The 21,522-nt window shown below is 37.7% G+C and overlaps 2 protein-coding genes across 10 annotated transcripts; both read right to left on the bottom strand.

The window, feature by feature from the left end:
- Positions 1-856: 856 nt before the first annotated feature.
- Positions 857-14,036, bottom strand: LOC125235316. 9 transcript variants are annotated; one of them, XR_007178067.1, is made up of 7 exons: positions 13,611-14,036; positions 10,511-10,586; positions 7,669-7,866; positions 6,886-7,051; positions 3,224-3,302; positions 2,440-2,542; positions 2,147-2,288 (listed from the first exon to the last, which is right to left on the bottom strand). XR_007178067.1 is itself a non-coding variant. In XM_048141848.1 (6 exons), exons 1-6 carry the CDS (start codon positions 6,888-6,890, stop codon positions 983-985), a joined length of 576 nt encoding a protein of 191 aa, XP_047997805.1. In that variant the 5' UTR covers positions 6,891-7,007; the 3' UTR covers positions 857-982. The 9 variants fall into 9 exon arrangements, 8 of the variants coding, with proteins under 8 accessions (XP_047997805.1, XP_047997804.1, XP_047997810.1 ...); XM_048141848.1 differs by lacking the exons at positions 7,669-7,866; positions 10,511-10,586; positions 13,611-14,036 and adding exons at positions 857-1,089; positions 1,442-1,580 and having other exon boundaries at positions 2,146-2,288; positions 6,886-7,007; XM_048141847.1 differs by lacking the exons at positions 6,886-7,051; positions 7,669-7,866; positions 10,511-10,586; positions 13,611-14,036 and adding exons at positions 857-1,089; positions 1,442-1,580; positions 3,904-4,212 and having other exon boundaries at positions 2,146-2,288.
- Positions 14,037-17,961: 3,925 nt separating this feature from the next.
- Positions 17,962-20,275, bottom strand: LOC125235625 (tethering factor for nuclear proteasome sts1; the record flags this gene model as incomplete). Its single annotated transcript, XM_048142222.1, is given in 4 exon segments — positions 17,962-18,978; positions 18,981-19,369; positions 19,372-19,546; positions 20,053-20,275. Coding segments are annotated over 4 exon segments (1,068 nt in total), but the record flags the coding sequence as incomplete, so codon positions are not given.
- Between the last annotated feature and the right edge of the window lie 1,247 nt (positions 20,276-21,522).

Genomic DNA, 21,522 nt, shown 5'->3' with positions numbered 1-21,522 from the left:
GAAGGCCAGTGCAAAAATGGTGCGACGAAATAGTCCACAGAGCGGGCAAAGACTGGACAGAAAAGGCTACCGATAGAGACATGTGGAGAAAAATGGAGGAGGCCTTCACTCTGTAGAGAGGTCCTTAATAAAATTAGTTTTAAATGACATTAAAAAAAAAAAAAAATCATAGATATATTTTAAATTATTTAAAAAAAAAAAATTGTAGAATTATAAAAATATATATATATATAAATGTAAAACTGTATATAAATGTAAAGAGATGATGACATGTATTTGTATATGATATTTTATTAAGGAATCAAATAAAGGCTTTATTATTATTATTTATAACTTTCATTGCTAAAAATGTTTTTACTAATCTCTCAGTACAAATTAACTGACTACCATCTTCCCGCCAAGCGCACTTCCTAACTTTTTTTATTTATTTTTTAAACTTTTCGCTTCACAGACACCCAACAAAAAGGTTGCGATGGCGGCCAGTATCTGAATAATCTTAATTAAGGAAATTAAATATAATTATGTATTCTAAAAATCACAAGACTAGTTATTAATAGTTTTAACAGTAAAACGCAAGGTTTGATAAAGTCACGGAGAATGTAGGTATATCTAATGTTTGTTTCTAGTATTTAAACTCTTAATTTTCTTCCTAAAATGTAGTTTTTCGTGATTTTACCGAGCAACGTATTCGGAAAATGCTAAAACACCTATTAAAGCTATGTTATACATTTTACAAATCACCTGGCACCGGTGTCCAGGATAAAAAATCAAGCTACTATCAACGACGCGTAGATATGTCATCTATTTGTATTAAATATTTTTTCAAGCCCCTTCCCTAAAATGACGTATGAACACACATTATTCTGTTCTGCAATCTAAAGTAGAAATTAATAAATTGTCATTAACTCCTCACGCATAACCAAATTACTTTTGCTGTCCCACCCTGTATAGAATTAATTACACCTCCTGGAAAATCGATAGGTTAGGAATGCTTCATGAAGTCTTCGTGGTGAGGCAACAGATGTCGCTGCTCGGAGCAGAACAGCTGGTACGTCTGCTGCACCATACGGAGCACTCCCAGGTACATACCTGCAATGTACACATGCGATTGTTTTATTTTATTAATTTATTATTAACCAGTGGCTCTACGAGTTTCAGGTCTTCGCGACATGCTTATAAAACTCAAAAGTTAATTGTCAGTCTAGTCACGATGGTCTTAAGCGCTGTAATATTACGCCAAATACCAGTTCTTGGCGGCACGGACTGACTTCATACGACGCCTGTAAGAGATGTTGGCGTTCAGAGTTTAAAAAAAATACTTAAAAAACGGTGCCCATAATTGTGATGGCGTACGAGATGTGGTCAGTAAGCCAAAAGTTCTTGGCTCACGGGTACGACACATTTCAGTTTTTATCTGTAAGGAAAGAAGATAAATACTTACAAAAGACTATGCCCATGATTGTGACGGCGTGTGTGATGTGGTCAGTGAGCCAGGCGAATAGATAGAAGAGAGTTGCGATCATGAGGGTAGTTATCACGACGCCATACGCCAAATACGCCTTCAAGTAGGCTGGGCTACGCTGCAAGTATTTAACACAATTTTTGGTTAAAAAAATATTTTTTGGTAGATACGATAAATGGCATACCTACAAAGCGTGCGACTATCGATGAGTTTTTTGGAACTTATGTGCGAAATGTCATGATATTTGCCAGTCGGATTATGGTGAAGGAAAACATTGTGAGGAATCCGGACTAATTCCAATAAAGCCTAGTTACCCTTCGGGTTAGAAGGTCAGATGGCAGTCGCTTTCTTAAAACTAGTGACTATTTAGTAGTCAAAGCGGACCCCAGGATCCCATGAGCCGTGGCCAAAATTCCGGGATAACGCAAAGAGGATGATTTAGATACGATAAATGACATTAATGAGGAGGCACGCTGACATTTTATCCTGCCAGGCGGCGCCTGTGCAAGTGTTTAGGCATGTCACTGTCATTCAATATGTGAGAGAGAGAAAACAAATACCATCTTCTCGCTCTCACGTATGAAATTCTTTATCTGTGCAATGGACTAATAGGCCATCTATCATAACCTTTGAGTGTGCCTCCCAATGTATGGAGATACAAATAATTTTCGTTTTAAACTAACCTTGTGTATCCCATAGCAGAGAAGTAACGAGAAGATGAACGATCCAAAACAGAAGGCGTAGAGAACGAGCCCGTATGCGGTCAGAGGAAATGCTGCCAGCTCCGGGTAGGCGTTCATTGGATTGTCCGGTGAGAGGTCATATCCTGGTTACAAATAAACAAAGAAATATTGGGGGACACACTAAGCGAAGCGTGTAAGTAGTTAAGTACTATGGGTATTTAGTAGTCGCCTTCTACGACACCCACGGGAAGAAAGGGGGTACCGAATACTTAATATCACAAGAACTTTACACACCGTCTTGGAAACCGGAGTTATTTATACTATCCACGAAAACTTCTCCAGGATCCAAAATAATCCGGGCCAGCGACAGGGTCACCACACCGAATATAGACAGCACCTGAAACCAAATAAAACACTCTTCCAAAGGGGCTCTGCAGAGAGCAGGTGCCGTAGCCGATTGGCATTTCTGCGACGCGAAACGAAAACGAAACGCCGCCAAGAGTGATAAAGATAGATATATACGAGCGTTCCGTGAGCGTTTGTGCCATTCGGCTACGCACTCTGGGCAGGCGATTGAGGGGGCTCTTTAGAGAGCTGGGCAGGCGGTTGAGGGAGACAACGGGGGACCCTCGCGCGGGCAGTTATCTCGCGCAAAGAATTGCACTCGCGATATAGCGCGGGATACTGCCTGGGTGATGGCTACCTTGCCACTTGGGCAAGGTTCATTATTTTAAGTTTTATTTTTAGGTAGTTCTAGTTTATAATTGGCCGCAGCGAAGCAAAGGCTACGTTTTAACTCAAGCAATTTGCTTTTGTATGTCTCGCTCTACAGGTCGCATTTCTCAACCGATTCGCGAGAAATTTTGTGACCAGATTCTATGACTCAATAAAACTTTTTTGGAAATTTAGTTTTGAGTTTTATTTTGAAGGTAAGTAGGTGGTAGGTAGGTAGTTGTGCGAGCGGTGCGGTAGAAAGTGGCCGTTGTTGACAATTGACATAATTTGTCAAACAGTTAATATATTTAACCGATGTTCATTTTTATTGCAAAGATACAAATTAATAGGTAACGATACTTACACAGTTGATGATTCCATGGAAGAAACATATCGCCTCCACTGGAATACAACGCATGACTCTTGATAAACGTAATGTGTAGCTGTAAGAAAAATAAATTATAAATTATCTAAAAAACTATCGAATGTAGTGTGACCCTGCTACTAAGCCGATGGTCAGGAGTTCGAATTCCGGTAAGGGCAACTATTTGCTTGATGCAAAGAGGTTTATTCCTGGGTTATGGTATGAATGATTTTTTCTCATATATGTATTTAAGTATATGTAGGTACATTAAGTATATCGTTGTCCAAGTACCCTCAACACAAGCTTTCTTAAGCTTGCCGTTGGGACTTGGTCAATATATGTAATAAGGCCTACTTATAATAAATATTAAATATTCATGAAAATAAATTTTATTTCTAATAACCTAATCACAAAATTAAAATTTTGAAAAAACCCGCCTGGCCAGGCTATATGTAACACACAGTTTTTCAACTGGCTGAAATAATTTAAGTTAAACATTTACCCCCTTATTCGTACTCAGTTATCAAGCCGACGTATTGGTGTGATAGAAAAGGACAAACGAACTTTATCAGCTTGATAACTGAGTACGTTTATGAATAAGGGGTTAGAAGATACGTGTTCAAAATACAAATACAAATTCACAACCAACTATTTTATAATTAAAGTTATAATAGGTTTACCTTTTTTGCACCATTCTTCGCAATGCCATTAAAAAGCCCATCAATGTCACAGTTTTTAAACACTAGTAAAAACTATCCCTAACAGTAATTATTCAAATGAATAATATAATAAAATGAATGCAGAGTGGACGTACCTGCAACGAATCGACCGAACGAACTGAAATGTATCATCAATGTATCATTTCTACAATGTTTAGATGAAACATGACGAGGCTAATAGTTAGATAAATTGTCTCATTATTTAGTAAACAATTATTGTTTTGAGAATCTATTTCTATTGTGTTTGACCAGCAATAGCTCCCTTGCAGACCGGTGGTTAAAAGAATTGACTTACGTTAGGTACTTACTGTAGAGTGTAGAAGTAATTATTAAATTTATTAGGATCAAATTAAGAATACATATACAAAATGCAACTGCAGTTAAACTGTATATACAGTTTTGCAGGAACTAGCTTAGATTTAAGACCTGTACTGTGCATTAATAATAATAAAAAAAAATACAATTCCAATATTAAAATAAAACAGTACTTAACACTACTCCCATGTGAAAATTCATCCGCAACGCAGGCTTCGTCACGTGGCCACAAATCCAAATCAACAACATGCTTCGTCAAACAAACCAATGATGATATCCGAAACAGGCTTCGTCATACATAAAATAATAACTTTTTTTTTAATTATAAATGGGCTTACTCTTGGCCACAGACTAGCCAAAGGTAAAGACGTGGCCTACGATGGAGTGAGCTCGCCCAGAAGATGCCTGTTCACTCTTGATAGTGAGTCCATTAATGAGAATTAGAACACATTTAAACCCTTTACTAGAGGAAGGCAAACGAATGTGCAATCTAATCTAAATAAAATAAAATAATTAAGACTCTTCTTTTGAACTTTAAAATTTATTTAGGCAGATACTTACCTAAGCACAATTTTTTTATACTTATTTTATTTACTAAAATATTTAAGTACACAATAAATGTGTCGCTTAACTTCAAACTCGGGTAAATCCATTCTGCTATAAGAATGATTCTTTTTCAGACCCGAGTTTGAAGTTAAGCTATACAAATTTCCTACCGAGGTATTTAATAAGAGTAGGTATTTTAAAAAAATATCGATATTTATTTAAGTACAAATACAAATAACTTTGCAAATAAGGCACGTAAAATAATAACTTTTCAGTACAGATGGTGTTTTTTTACGCACTAGTGCGAGAAGTGGTTCGTTATATGACAGGCCGAAACTTTCTGAACTGAAAAACGTCGTACGATACACGCGCGAAATAGTTATTTGTTATACAAGGGGGCAAAGTTGTATTTTAACGCCGAGTGTGGAATTGAAAAACGAGCAAGTGAAAGGATTCTATAGTTGAACCACGAGCGAAGCGAGTGGTTCGAGAATAGAATCCTGAACTTGCGATTTTTAACACTACGAGAAGTAAAATACATTTGCACCCGAGTGTAACAGATAAAACTTTTCCCCTCACTGTAGCGAGGAAACTACAACGCAAAAAATGCGGTTATCACTGCTTTCAGTGGTTCCACAGGTGGTAAATCATCTTTATTACTAGATTCACCTGCTTTTATCAATATTAAAGCAGTTAATTTGACTTTATTCAAGGTCAAATTACTTTACCCACTAGTGGATAAAATGCGTTTTTACCCGCTGGTATTAAAGGACAAAACACGTGTTTCCGAGCTAGTGAGGGGAAAAGGAAATTCGTAACTCGTGTCGATTAAAAACACTCCCTTCGGTCGTTTTTTTTTATTTAATGTATCGCCACTCGTTTAGAACTTCCTTTTTTTCGCACTTGTATCGTAATGTACTAATTAAGACTCATGGCAAATATAAAGCATAGTTTGTTGATTCAAAATATCATTCTTAGTTCTTGACAAAAGTATAATGTACGTCTTCTGCACCAACCACAGGATACATCCATATAAAACTGAAAAAAGAAAACGACTGCTATAATTAAATGGCCAGTGTCAAACAGAATCAATTTCTGAGCTCAGCCCGATACTGGTTGTTATAAATGTTATATGGTGTGGCAGGTATAGCGCGATAGTGATGGGGCGCTGTCCAATAATTGTCCATGGCACACTATAGGTAACAATATCTGGGCGACTGAGCTTCGCTCGGTTCTATTTTATTATACCACGTCTTTGGGCCATTTTTTTCAAAGTTGTCCACCCCACTTTTTTTTTGATTTGGAAATTTTTATGTGGTTTCCACTCAGAATCGCGGGCTCTTTCAATTCTAATAGGAGAAAAAAAAGTTCCAAAGGTTTTTTCCCATTCCGTTACCATTTTTCCATACATTTTGTATGGCGGTAACGGAATGGAAGGTTCGAAAAAATGTATGGAAATCTTGGGACATTTTTTTTCTCCTATCAGGATCGAAAGAGCTTGCGATTCTGAGTAATAATCGCGTAAAAAATACTCATGTTACAAAAATAGTGGAGTGGACAACTTTGAAAAAAATAGCCCCTTTAGATAAAAAAAATTCTTATAAATACAAAGAAATAACAAAAATTTTTGCTGGGCGGGATTCGAAACCCTGACACCTGCGACGCGATGTGCTTGCGAACATTAGACCGACCCGTTACGACTGAGCTACGCCCAGCCGATGCGCGGTCGGCAAAATTAACGACCATATTTTGCGTTTACTAACGCGAAAGAAAAACGCACGAAAACTCGAAAATTTGCGTTTTCCGGGATCTAAGGCTAAGCTAGATCGATTTTTCACCCCCGAAAACCTCCACATAACAAATTTCAGCGAAATCGTTAGAGCGGTTTCCGAGATCGTCGGTAGGTATATATATATAAAATAATAAAAATAAAAAGCCTTTTATTTCTCGAATTTTTCACAAGTTTTCTTATAAGTATGCTAATTTGTAGTAATGTACATTACTAAGTTATTCAAGAACCCTGTTTTCACAGAAAACCAAGTTACAAGAATATAAATCTTGGTTTAAATAAATAATACTTACCACATATACCGAATGCCAGAGCTATTCCAAAATTTATAAGGTCATTATTTTGTCCAGGGACTCTTATAACCGTGACGAAGGCTATGGAGATGGCAGCAGAGAAGATCATTATTGTTTCCACGACCAATCCGAAAAATAGGTACGCCAGGACCAGTTTAGGCTTGCTCTGAAACAATTATATAACATATTCATTTATGTATTATAACATACATGTATATTCGTGTATAGACGGTCAAACAACTAACGGAGAAACTAAAATAACTAACCACTTAAAGAAAGGCACGAAATTTAAATTTTCTATGGACAGACGAAGGACACAGATAGACAAATTTTCTTCTGGAAGTTAGTCTCCCTTTGAGTTTTGAGTTATTGCCTTTTTTTACCAGGCGTTACAATCGTCTCTCAAATAAAGTTTGTACACAGACGGTTATTTGGTTAACTTCGCGCTAAAAAAAAGGCAGAGATAAAATGCAGGGCTCACCGGCTATTTGTTTTCATAAAACGCGTGCTTGTAAATTGTCGTTGGCGGAATCATCGACGAGCCATAACATTTTAAAAATTGATTAAATTATACCGGTTCGATCAAAAAAAAATTTTGAAAATCGGTCCACGATTCTCGGAGATATCGAGTAACATACATACAAAAAAAAAAAAAAACATTCAGTCGAATTGAGAACCTCCTCCTTTTTTGAAGTCGGTTAAAAAGGGGCGAAACTTTAATTCGCATAGAAATTTTTAGTGCCAAGATTTGGTTGACCGTCTATATAATTAATGAATACTTACCAAACGAATTCCTTGAAGCAATAACACTGCAAAAACCGCAGAAACTATCAGGAAGCAGGCTACAGCGTAAATAGGCAATATGACGATCCAAGTAGGCAAGAATTGTGAGAAGTTGATCTGAATGACACTGATTGCCAGTCTGGTCACGATGAGCGCTTCTGTGGCGATGCAGGCGAGGACTGAGAGGATTATGATGATCTGAAACGTGAAAAGTATCAAATAAATATTAGGTATATAGGGGATTTATTACTGGAGATCTGACGTCCATGACTGGACACCTCGTTTGATTTTGTTAACTATGGGGAAATCAATATTATATTACCTATATGCAATGCAATATGCATGAAATGTTAAACATCTGAAGCAATGAAGTCGCGGACCTACCTATATTAATTGAGTACCTCTCTCTTGTATGAGTTGTATGGTATGAGAGGAAGCATGTGCCCAGCAGTTGGATATACAGCCCAATACACCCAATTATTTATTATTTATATTGAATGGTTAAATTGAATGTGGAACATTTTTTTTTTCAAAGCTGTCCAACCCACTTTTTTTGGACTTAGAAATGTTTATGTGGTTTCCACTCATAATCGCGAGCCCTTTCAATCCTAATAGGAGAAAAAAGTGTCCCAAGGTTTTTTCCATTCCGTTACCATTTTTTTTTTCATTCCAACCCCAACGTGTGATATATTGTTGGATAGGTATTAAAAAATTAATAAAGGTTTACTAAGATGGTTTTTTGATAATATTAATATTTTCGGAAATTATCGCTCCTAAAGGAAAAAAAAGTGCGTCCCCCCCCTCTAACTTTTGAACCATATGTTTAAAAAATATGAAAAAAATCACAAAAGTAGAACTTTATAAAGACTTTCTAGGAAGATTGTTTTGAACTTGATGGGTTCAGTATTTTTTGAGAAAAATACGGAAAACTACGGAACCCTACACTGAGCGTGGCCCGACACGCTCTTGGCCGGTTTTATTAGGGTTCCGTAGCCAAAATGGCAAAAACGGAACCCTTATAGTTTCGTCATGTCCGTCTGTCCGTCTGTCCGTCTGTCCGTCTGTCCGTCTGTCACAGCCGATTTACTCGGAAACTATAAGTACTACAGTGATGAAATTTGATGGGAATATGTGTTGTATGAACCGCTACAAAATTATGACACTAAATAGTAAAAAAAAGAATTGGGGGTGGGGCCCCCATACATGTAACTGAGGGATGAAAATTTTTTTTTCGATGTACATACCCGTGTGGGGTATCAATGGAAAGGTCTTTTAAAATGATATAAAGTTTTCTAAAAAACATTTTTCTTAAAGTGAACGGTTTTTGAGATATCAGCTCTCAAAGTCGTAAAAAGTATGTCCCCCCCCTCTATTTTTATAACTACGGGGTATAAAATTCTAAAAAAAAATAGAGGTGATGCATGCTAATTAACTCTTTCAACGATTTTTGGTTTGATCAAAGTATCTCTTATAGTTTTTGAGATAGGTTGATTTAACTGTAATTTTTGAGAAAAATACGGAAAACTACGGAACCCTACACTGAGCGTGGTCCGACACGCTCTTGGCCGGTTTTTTTTATATATTTTCGAAAAAATGTATGGAAACCTTGAAACATTTTTTTTCTCCTATCAGGATCGAAAGACGTTGCGATTCTGAGTATTAATCGCGTAAAAAATACCCAGGTTACCAAAAAAATGGGGTAGACAACTTTTAAAAAAAGAAATGGCCCATGTACCAAACAGAATATTCTAATTTATTTATAGTGAGTACAAAACAGATATTCCACATATATTATTTATATTATTAAATGTGTTTCAACAGGGTTGTTTTTGCTCCAGTGATATCGCCGCTGACGTACCTACTCATAATAAAGTTATGCTTATCTGTGGATAATACTGGGAATCCCCTTGACATTCGATATGCAGAATTTTATAGATAGTTTCAATCACGGAGACACGTGTTTTGACTCGTATTTCCATGGGATTAAAGGTTATTCTGGCCGAGTTTGCGTGTCATCGAGAAATAACACTAGGTAATATTGTCACTGGTGATGTCCGTCATTTTTCTTTAATATATTATGACATCTTGTTTCGATTTTTAATTTATATATAGTAGTGTGACTACTTAAAAACACAAAATAAAAATATTTGTTAATTCAATTTTCAATTTCAATTTATTTATTCGTTCATCATAGGTACATAATAGATAGGTGGTAACATAGTACTGCCTTTATTTATAATCTACCTAGAAAACACATGTATGAATTCCTTCATTTATACCTTGATTTCTACCATGCCACACCGAATTCGCTGCGAAAGTTACGATGTCTAATTATTACCTGGGTAAGTTTTTTTTTCAAAGTTGTCCAGCCCACTTTTTTTTATTTGGAAATTTTTATGTGGTTTCCAGTGTTTCCACTCAGAATCGCGAGCTCTTTCGATCCTTATAGGAGAAAAAAAATGTCCCAAGGTTTTTTCCGATTCCGTTACCATGTTTTCATACATTTTGTATGGCAGAACGGAATAGAAGGTTTAAAAAATGTGTTTATTTATTTAATCAAAAAGTAACACAGCATTACAGTTTACACGAAGGCACTGTGAAACTACAAAATACTAACAGGATACTACTATCAGGATCGAAAGCCCTCGCGATTCTGAGTATGAATCGCGTAAAAAATAGGTAGGTAGCCCTGTTACAAAAAAAGAGGGGTGGGCAAAAATGGCCCACCTACTGACGTGGCCAAGAGGAAATAGATAAATCGTAAATCATTAATTCATTATAAATGTTTGTGGTATAGTTAAAACAAGTTAAATATATTAATTTAAAATAAAAATATACTTACTACGTTAATTATGGCAAAAATATAACATATCTTCTCCACTCGTACACAACAACATTTCTGGCGATGGTAGCGATTCCTGAAATATACAATAATATAAAATATGACTACCTAACAGCAAAACACCTAAAAAAGTGGTAAATATTCCGATAAAGAACTCTTATTACGACGGAATACGATTCATGTATAATTTACATTTTTTTTACGGGATAGGAGGCAAACGAGCAGACAGATGGTAAGCGAGAACTGCTGCCCATGGACACCCGAAACACCAGGTGTTGGAGGTGCGTTGCTGGCCTTTAAGATGGGTGGACGCTCTTTTCTTGAAATTTCCAAAATTACCCTTAAATATATATATGTGTACGTAGCTAATCCTTTGTGCGTTTTCACATTATTCGATTCGATATCGGATGTCGGACCGATATACCATACATTTAAGCCGCCATATTTGATTTTGGCCTTTGAAATCCTTCCGACATCCTTTATCGGATCGGATATTGTGAATACGAACGTTGGTTAAAACTTGACACAAAAAAAACCTAAAATAATGTAGGAAATGCAAACCAGTAAAGAATTGCATAGAAATGATTGGTATATTCTCATAATAAACATTGTATTGTATAAGTGCCTACACGTGTGCGATGCGGTGAATATTTGAATAATAATGTGATAATCAGTGGCATTAATGACTTAAAATTATTCCATTTTCCTCAAATTAGGTATTATCCTTACTAATATTATAAATGGGAAAGTGTGTGTGTCTGTTTGTTTGTCCGTCTTTCACGGCAAAACGCGGAGCGACGAATTGACGTGATTTTTTAAGTGGAGATAGTTGAAGGGATGGAGAGTGACATAGACTGGAATTATTGCAAAATGATATTTTATTCGTTGTTTTATGCTACGACCCGTGTTATAAAACATAAGTCATTATTGTTAAATTATATTCGGGTCATAAATTGTTCGTTTTTGGTGTAAGTACCATGACACTATATTGTAAAATATAACTGTTCATATTAATTTATGTTTAAATAAGTTATGACTTAGTCCATTAGTATATTTTTGCACATGAATGGTTAATTCAGTACGAAATTGAACATTTTAAGTCATGAATATACATATTCGTTATTATAATTTGCAAACATTTTTTACAAGTACGTGTTTATATAAAAATCTAATATAAGCTACTATTTTTTTATAATTACTAATTACATTAAGACGTGTTAATGTATGCATAAAAATATTGTTTGATTTTTGAATACTTACTGAATGGTAGTTTATTATTTTGTTAAAGATATTTTATGTTTTGTTCTTGTACAAGTCATGAGTTATTCATAATTTAAATGACTTAGTCTATTTCTTAGCGTAAAAAAATATTTTGTTGTATATTTTAGATAAGTAGTTTGTTTTTTTTAAAGATGATTATTTGGTTTTTGTAACGATTTTTTGTTGAAAAAGCACAGATAATTTAAATATGTGTCTAGAAATGATCATTACTCTAATAGTTAATTTATAGTATTTTATTCAACAGGCGTTTAAAGGAGGTCAAGAAATATGAGGGGCGTACTTTCCACGAGTATTTTGGAGTCAGTTAAACACCATTGCATACAATACTTTTACAACGACCATGCACTTAGTTTTTAATAGTTTTTTAAATAATTCTCGCGAAATTCACACTGTTTCCTGTATTGCAAAGGTTTGCACTGTCAGCTCAGCTGCCCAAAGCCTTCCCGCGCACGCACGCAGTATCGTTAATGCAATGCGTTGCCATGATTACAGAACCAAACAATGCGTTTTCAGTTTTTTCGATACGCACAATCCTGTAATGACGAATAACAGTTCGGGAGTAGAAAAATCATTAAAAGGTTTGATTAATAAATAATGTATTGATTCCTACATGACGACCGGTCTGGCGCAGTCGGTAGTGACCCTGCCTGCTACGCCGCGGTCCCAGGTTCGAATCCCGGTAAGGGCATTTATTTGTGTGATGAGCACAGATATTTGTTCCTGAGTCATGGATGTTTTCTATGTATATAAGTATTTATATATTATATATATCGTTGCCTAAGTACCCACAACACAAGCCTTCTTGAGCTTACCGTGGGTCTCAGTCAATCTGTGTAAGAATGTCCTATAATATTTATTATTATTTTATTATTTATACCTAATAACATAAGTGACCATGACTGATATGTTACTTAACACTTATAAAGTTAAAAATATGCATAGGTAGAGTATTTTACAATAACAATTTATGTGCTTTAACATGTTTATTTAAGACTCATAGATATTTTTAAACAATTAGCAAAAGTGGGTTAAGTATCATAACACAGTCTTGAAAAAGTTTGACGTCGTCGAACAATTCGCAATAAAAGAAAAGGGCATTATTTCGTCAAATTGAAGTTTGTTTTGAAATTAAGCTACAATAATCACTACTACTGAACGTATTATAGCTGAAAAACACAACAATCTATATAAAAAACAATGTTTTTTAAGAGAAACACAAAAAAATGAGAAAAAATCTTTAGACGCCATTTTCTCAAAATGGTTGGCGTGTGGGTTGACACATTATTGCTTATCACCATCCAAGTACTTTTAGTCTCTTTCTAACGCGAGCGAAGCCGCGGGCAAAACCTAGTAAAACTGTAAGTAATGACCTCTTTAGTCTAATATCAATATTTTAAAACATCCAGTGTAGTTAACACGATAATAATAACTACATATTTTTTAACGTATTTTTCATACCTACTCTTTTTCTTATCAAACATCGATATCGAAGTTAGTCATTATTTAACTGATCTGCACTATCTTTTCGGTGAAGGAAAACATCGTGAGGAAACCGGACTAATTCCAATAAGGCCTAGTTACCCTTCGGGTTGGAAGGTCAGATGGCAGTCGCTTTCGTAAAAACTAGCGCCTACGTCAAATCTTGGGATTAGTTGTCAAAGCGGACCCCAGGCTCCCATGGGCCGTGGCAAATGCCGGGATAACGCAAGGAGGATGATGATGTATGATTGTTGTTTTGCCACATGAGAGATAACTTTTGTATAAAAAATAAGTATGGTCAATTATTTAATAAAAATAACAAATAATTGAATATACTTACCTCACGTCCATCTCGGCCGATTATTAACACTTTATGAAACAAATTCTTAGACCTCACATTACTGCTGTCCTAAGTTGAAAACTAATTGTGACATTTTCAATCAAAAGGTACCGCATTATCAGTGGTCGATAAGATCGATTTCATCTTGAAACTATTATGGGAAGAGCGCCTTGCTGACAACCGACTATTAGTATCCTTTAGGTTGAAAATGACACACAAATCATTTATTGCATACCATGGTACATATAGGTAATATTACAGCTATAGCATTAATCCGAAAAGGTACACTGTATTGAGAGTATATAAATGTTATTGAATTGTAATAAATACATTTTGTACTTTCCACACTTTTTCACTGTATTTGAACACGTCACATATTCGTAATTGATTAGTTTGTGTAGTAAACATGACCATTTGCAGTGACGGTCGCTTATCGTTTGACGATGACGTGGTATGACCCTCAGACTTAGTAATAACTATAGATTGTGTACTGTGTAGGTATACTAGGTAATTAGGTATTACTATTAAGTAATAATAAGGTAAAGTCTCAGTGCTGGACACGCTAAGAGCGTTTTCATATGAATCAGATCCGATATTGGATGTAGGACTGATATCTTATATGTTAAAGGTGTATCTTTGAAAGTTGCCATTAATATCGTTCCTACATCCGATATCGGATCATATAGTGTGAAAACGCTCTAAATGTCCCATTTATAGGTATGTAATATAACAATGTGGCACCTACTGGGTAATTTTTTGTTACTTTTACCTTATTCTATGGTTTGTTTCACTGTATAAATAAAACACTTCCATATAAGTAATTAAAAAATATATTAATCAATCTTTACTTAAAAATAATTATATTACACAGGAAAAACGAATATGTATGGGTGCCTACATACGTTGCATGCATTATAATTGAATAGGTAATTACAATAACGGAACATTTCCATGATTGTCTAATACATAAAGTAATATTTTATCTTAATAAATTAACATTAAACGATCTAGAAGATATGTGTCTGATTCTAATTAAACATGCCATTCTGTCACTTATAATAAGAACGAAATTTGCTTGTATCATACAAATATCCTGTCAATGTCCTTATTGCAAGCAATAAAATGGTTTTGCAACGTTTACTAGTAAATTACACATATATTTATTTTCATAAAATAAATAAATATTAGGGAACATCTTACACAGATCGACCTAGACACAAACTAAACAGAGCTTGTAGCTAAAAATACACATAAATTACAATAAACATACCCCTTTACACCAGAGTCGATACGTCATACGATCGTGAGGTTGTTAACATAGAATAGTCAATTTTAACATGTCATTAAAACCTCGATTTCTTCGGTTGGAAAGCGATATCTTGTGAGCCACAAATAAATACATTATCCAATATTCATCGCCTCTTCTTCAGGTTAGAACTAATTTGAGACTAATATAAAACTTAACATGGAAAAGCCCACAAAATAAGGGCAGCACGGGTAGTGCACGGAGCAAGCGAGGTTAAACAACTTTATCACTTTTTTTTTTTAATTTGCCACTTTTCTAACGACGGAAACTGCTTGACAGGCTTTATTTATCCAATATTTTCCGCCTTTTCGTCTTCTTCCGACTGACTGAAGTCCAGTTTCCTGCACATAGACAGTAATACGTTCCGGTTCCGACGACTCTTCGGAGTAGGATGGATGGGGATATCCTCCTGGGTCTTTGCAGGTATGGGGGTTGATGATGAGACCGGTTTTGGAGACCAGGTTGTGATGTTGCATTCTGTAAGGAATATTTAATTTACTATGGATGACAATGAAATTTGATTGTCTGCCACGTTTTGAAATACAAGTTAGAATAGGTTATGGGCCCAGAAGCAATACCTAGGTAATAGGTATATATGCCATGTGATAGAGTAGATTAAGTATCGATAACATATTTTATACTAGGGAAAAATGTTTCAAAAGATGTATTTGTACATACATACATAAAGCTCTCGCCTGTATTCCCAAAAAGGGTAGGCATATCACATAACTGCTTAAGTTTCAGTACCACTTAAGTGCCACAGTGCAGTTAAGTGAGGATTTTACAGATACACATTATATATGATAATGATAACATGAAATTATTTAAAAACAATGAAATTTTACTTACCTATAGCAACTTTCACGATATAATTCTTCGATACGACAGACACTGATGACTTATGATGATGATGCATTATTTATTAGTTATTTAATATCACAACACACAAAAATTTTCGAATTACGAAAAGTAACTTATAAATTCTCTTAAAAGTTATTTTGTACTAGTGCTCTCTGCAGTAGAAAGCTTAAGAATAAATCGTGATTTAAACGACCCGTTTTTATATTCAAGGTACAAAACAAAATACTAATTTAATAATTTGAATGTGATTTATTAATCACCTAGTCCTATTCTAATTAATAACCCTTTAAGCGAAAATAAATTTTCAGGTAGCGCACTAATTACTTATCATTAATGGCTAATGAAGTAATGATAATAAAATTTGTTTACAATTTACAATTCGGAAAGTGAAAGTAGAGTTTGTGTATTTTTTTATGCTTTATTATGCTTAAGCACAAGCAGCTCTACGACTCCAGTTTATTTTTCCATTCAAAAAAAATGTGTTAAATATTTATTTGCATCAAATTTAAAAATGTAGGGAGAATTTTTGACCTACCTACCCCAAAAAAACATTTGAATGTTGCACCTTGTTCTACTTACAAAGTGGTAGTGCCAAATTATAAACCGGCCTGACTCGGTCGTTGTGACCCTGCCTGCTAAGCCGCGGTCCTGGGTTCAAATCCCGGTAAGGGCATTTGTTTGTGTGATGAGCACAGATACTTGTTCCTGAGTCATGGATGTTTTCTATGTATATAAGTACGTATTTATCTATTTAAGTATGTATATCGTCGCTTAGCACCCATAGTTCAAGCTTTGTTTAGTTTGGGGCTAAGTTGATCTGTGTAAGGTGTCCCCAATATTTATTAATTTATTTTATTTGTAAAGTGGATACAGATTTTTTTACTTATGTCCATTATTGGTTCCACGTCCAGTTATAGGGACATCTATTTTTTTACGAATAAAAAAAGGATTTCTCTCGTTTTGAAGTAGACGCGGGAAATTTATTCACGTAAAGGCATACACTCATGCTGCGAATTACGAGAGTATCCCGCGTAGAACTGTCAAGCAACAAAGATTTTTGACATTGACATTTAATTTTGTCTGTTTGCTGGCACTGTCGTCAAAAACTCTTCGACCGTGGTTATTGTAACAAGACTTCCATGCTTCACAATGGCTCGTCAACTTATGTGAGTTTTCACATTATCCGATCAAAGATCACCACCCCCTATCTTCCCGTGGGTGACGTAGAAGTCGACTGTGGGATTTGTGTTAAATTGTGGCGTAGGCGAGAGGCTGGCAACCTGTCACTGCAATGACACAATTTTCGTTTTCTTTCAACCCTATGATTGCCAAGAGTGGCACTGAGACTATAGTAGTTTCATGTGCTCTGCCTATTCCTTTATGGGATACAGGCGTGAATGTATGTAACTATGTATGAATGTATGTATATAGATGGCAGCTTAAATGTATGGCCTGTATGGGGTATCGGCCCTACACCCGATATCGGATCGGAATAATGCGAAAACGCACTAACCCCCTCCATACCACACCTCGGACACTGGCGATCAAATATATGAAAGAGGCGCGTTCCTAGCACTAGCACTAGCGTCTATTAAGCTCGTGTAGGTGAACGCGTACTATGCTTGTATGAGTGAAATAAGACAGGTCGACTGTTCGCGATTTTGACAGGCGGTAACTGTGAGGTAACCGAGAGGGGGTCGGCGGCACTTTCAGCGGGGAGCGGGAGTGGCCATACTGCACGATAGTACTCTTTATTATACTGTGTCCATACATAACGTTGGTAGACAATTTTGATCCTAGTTGTATTTCGAATCGAATTAAGTTTCATTTGTTTGAAAAATTTTAAGAGACAAAAGAAATGCCACTTTATTCGTTCACATGAAAGTTGAAATTCTATTGAACCAAAACGTGCCGTTATCTGGGTAAAGGGACCTTATTCTCGGTGGCGCTTACGTCCCGCGGCGTCGTATTTGTATACGAACATCGCTCATAACGCCGTAAGCGCCATCGACAATAAGGTCCCTTCACCCAGATAACGTCACAAATGTACATCTTATTGTACATTGGGCGGCAAGAGGATAAGCGTGGCGTGTGTCAGGTCCCATTCATGTTTCAGTGGAATAAATACTTAATAATTGTTTTTAATTTTTGATATTCAGATGAAAAATACTACTTTTTGTAAGAATACGATTTATTAAGCGTAAAAATACTTAAAACTAGAACACAAACTGTTACACAATATCAAGCGATATTTCGTCAAATAAGAGACATTTAAACATTAACATTTATTAAGATTAAGGCACATTTTTAAATTTCATTAACATAAAACTGAAAAAATGATATGTCAGTCTTACTTTTATGAGAAATATTACTTGAGCAACATATTTTTGATTGTCAAAACATACAAAATTTGGCTTTGCAAATTATGCAAGAGTAAAAACCATCTAAAGGAAAATTAAAAACATTATTACTGCTAAGACTGAAGATTTGGCATTTTCACAGCTTCGAAAAGAATCAAACAACTTAAATAACACTTCCGTATATGGAAGACAAAACTTAGGTACATTATTATAATTATCCTTGATTCTCTTCAACACCAGTCGTTTAGAATAAATCACAATTCAAAAATATGGCAATTAAAATAAGATACAAATTGATTGTTCAATAATAAAAAAATCATTAAATCGCGACATTCAATTAACTAATGAAAAATCAAAGAATTATCTAAACATTTTGCCTAATTACTAAATTCCGAATAAATGCAAATATTGAACGAAAGCAATTATAAGAGAGGAGATAGAACAAATCTTTAGACAGGTTGAGGCAGCACAAACTGCTATTGGAAATAAAAGCTATTTAAAAAAAATCATGTAAGTATATGACTTGTATTTGTGTGCGTGGCTCCTCTCTATACGACATATCAAAACTCCTGCAAGTGTCCTTGAACATGTTTGAGGCAGGACTGTATCTCCTCAGCATCAGACACCATGCCCTGCAGTTTCTCCTGCACGTCTATCAAAAACTCCTTCTCGAAAGTACCCTTCTTTAAGGCGCTCATGCAAAAGTTGACCAGCGCTTTGAAGCACTGCTTCCTAGCCGCGTTATGGGATGGATGGTCCCACACGGGTGTCGCCCGCGCGTAGCTCCAAGCTAGGAAAACGTACTCCAAAACACTAGTCCAGTGCTGAGACTCGACTAGGTCTTCCCCTGCTCGATAACGCACTTCTTGAACGCGCCTAAATGTGTCGCTACGCGCGAGTACGCCGGCGAATCGGTTTTAGACGTCAAGCGGGAAGACGGCAAGCTTTTAAATATGTTCGACTTTAAGTAGCTCAATCGTTCTTCAAGCGGGGCTAGATCGGGAACGGGCATTTCCATGCGTATCTCCTTTTCGATTTCTGGGTGTTTATAAGTGATGGTTTTGATAACGTTGATTAATTGCGTCGGGCTTAAACCTTTCAAGGCCATGTCGATAGGGCTTTTGAAGTCCGCTTCGAGAGTCCGCTCTATGCGGGGGCGCTTGATAGGTGGGGTGCCTTTGAGGGGGCTGGTGATTTTGAATTTCTGCGGGGTAGTTATATCGCTGAAGTCTATCTTTTCCGGTGTGAGCGGGACCTGTCGTCGAGCAGCAGGCGCTTGCGCGGCGTGGAGCGCGTGTTGACGCCGGCGCGGGGCGGCGAGGCGCGGGGCGGGGTGCGCACGGTGGAGTGGAAGGACTGACGCTTCAGGTCGATGTCCGGCGACCACGTCACTGGGAGACGCTTGCGACCTGGAATTTATCAGTAAGGTTTAATTTGTCTAGTAAAATTGCTTATTACGCGCGTCGAAAGACAGCGCTACGAGCATCCGTAAGTTTATAAAAGTCCGCACACGAGGAATCATAGCGTAATCTTATGGTATTTCATCTCAGCTAAAAGCACTAACGTTGGTGCCCCGTAATTATCTTTCTTCATCGCTCAAATGATACGCAACTGACGTAGTCGGACTAATATGGGGTTCAACTAAGCGAGTTCTCTTTCGTTCGCGTACTCTTGGCTCTGTAGTGAAGAGTACAATCGTTACAGGTACAGGGTCTCTGCCGTCATTGCGACAAGCGTAAAATGAGATTTCCCTTATAAAATGATTATGCTTACCTACGCGATGCTTGTGTGTCTTTTCATACTCGTATGCTGACTGATTAGAAGTCAAATGAAAAAAAAACGCAACCCGTGCCGGGCGCCAGCCGGGTCCTGGTACCCGGGACTCCAGCCAGTGTGGCCAGGGTGACAAACCCACCTCTCTGTTGTATCAGCAGCTCATCAGGCGAGGCGGCGGGACTGAGGTACCCGGGCGGCAGCGCGGGCGAGCGCTCCCTCGCGTTCGGCGTCAGCCGCGTGTTGGCCAGCGGCTGCAGCGGCGCCGTGCGGGGCGCCAGCGGGGTGCGGGTGCCCGGGGTCCCGGCGCCCGGGGTCCTGGCGCCCGGGGTCCCGGCGCCCGGGGTCCCGGCGCCCGGGGTCCGGGCCCGGGGTCCCGGCGCCCGGGGTCCCGGCGCCCGGGGTCCCGGCGCCCGGGGTCCCGGCGCCCGGGGCGCCGGGCGGGGCAGCGAGCGTGGCGGCGGGCGGCGGGGAGACGCGCAGGCGGCCGAGGCGCAGCGGGATGTCGGCCAGCGCGGCGCGGGCGCGCCCGCCCGGCGTTGCCTCCATTTGTGCTGGGAAAATTATGTGTAACCGTATAAAGATATCACTAGATAAGTGTGTGGTATTTGTATAGAATGAATACATAATTGGCATTAAGTATTTTTTTGGTATGTTAGAACTAGGTACAAGTAGCGACACGTAACCACAGTATAATAAAGAGTACTTTCGTACAGTATGGCCACTCCCGCTCCCCGCTGAAAGTGCCGCCCACCCCCTCTCGGTTACCTCACAGTTACCGCCTGTCAAACGCGAACAGTCGACTTGTCATATCTCACTCATACAAGCATAGTACGCGTTCACCTACAGCTTTAGACTGTGTGCTAGGAACGCGCCTCTTTCATATATTTGATCGCCAGTGTCCGAGGTGTGACGTAACTTTGGCGCTGACCGTTATTGCGTAGAAGTCACAGACCAACCCCTATAGACATCTATTACAAGACGACTCGCTGTGGCCAGCCTTCCTAGTATTTGCACTGATATAAGCGCGGGCGCTCGCCGTGCCCGATCAGTATCGACCAAGTAACAGACCCGAAAGCAGCGCGTGTTTTTCGCACAAAAAAATTGGAAAAGGGTATTTTGATGCCTTAAAGATGTCCACCTGTAGTGTGAAATGGTGTGGAAAGGTAACAAGAAGCTCAAATTTAAAAACAGACGGCATTACATTCCACAAATAAGTCATATTTATAATTTATTCAGAGCCGGCATAGGTCAACTTACATTGGCCACTTACGCGTCAGTAGAGGGACAGTCATACTTCTGTCCCTTTTCATCTGGCGCGACTGCCCGCCGTCCTTGAAACGGCCAATCACAGCGCGCTTAACACATTCCCCGCCCGCTCCTCGCACCCCAAACACTGGTGACTCGTATCGCGAACCAAATATGACAAGACTGCCACTCTATAGGAGGTTCTCTGTGGTAGAAGTCAAAAACAGGTCTCTCAGGGGATTACAGGGGGCGAAGGGTATGCGTCCCCATGCGCAGCTATCCCCTCCACATTTCACTCAGCGCTAAAGTTACATGCCGCCACTTGTACATAGAAAATTTTTCGTACGACTTTTATGTTAAAGAT

The sequence above is a fragment of the Leguminivora glycinivorella genome, chromosome 17 (assembly GCF_023078275.1).
Source record: "Leguminivora glycinivorella isolate SPB_JAAS2020 chromosome 17, LegGlyc_1.1, whole genome shotgun sequence".
In the NCBI taxonomy this organism is placed as follows: Eukaryota; Metazoa; Arthropoda; class Insecta; order Lepidoptera; family Tortricidae; genus Leguminivora; species Leguminivora glycinivorella.
Note: the sequence above shows the minus strand (reverse complement) of the source record. Positions and strands in the feature narration are given on the sequence as shown.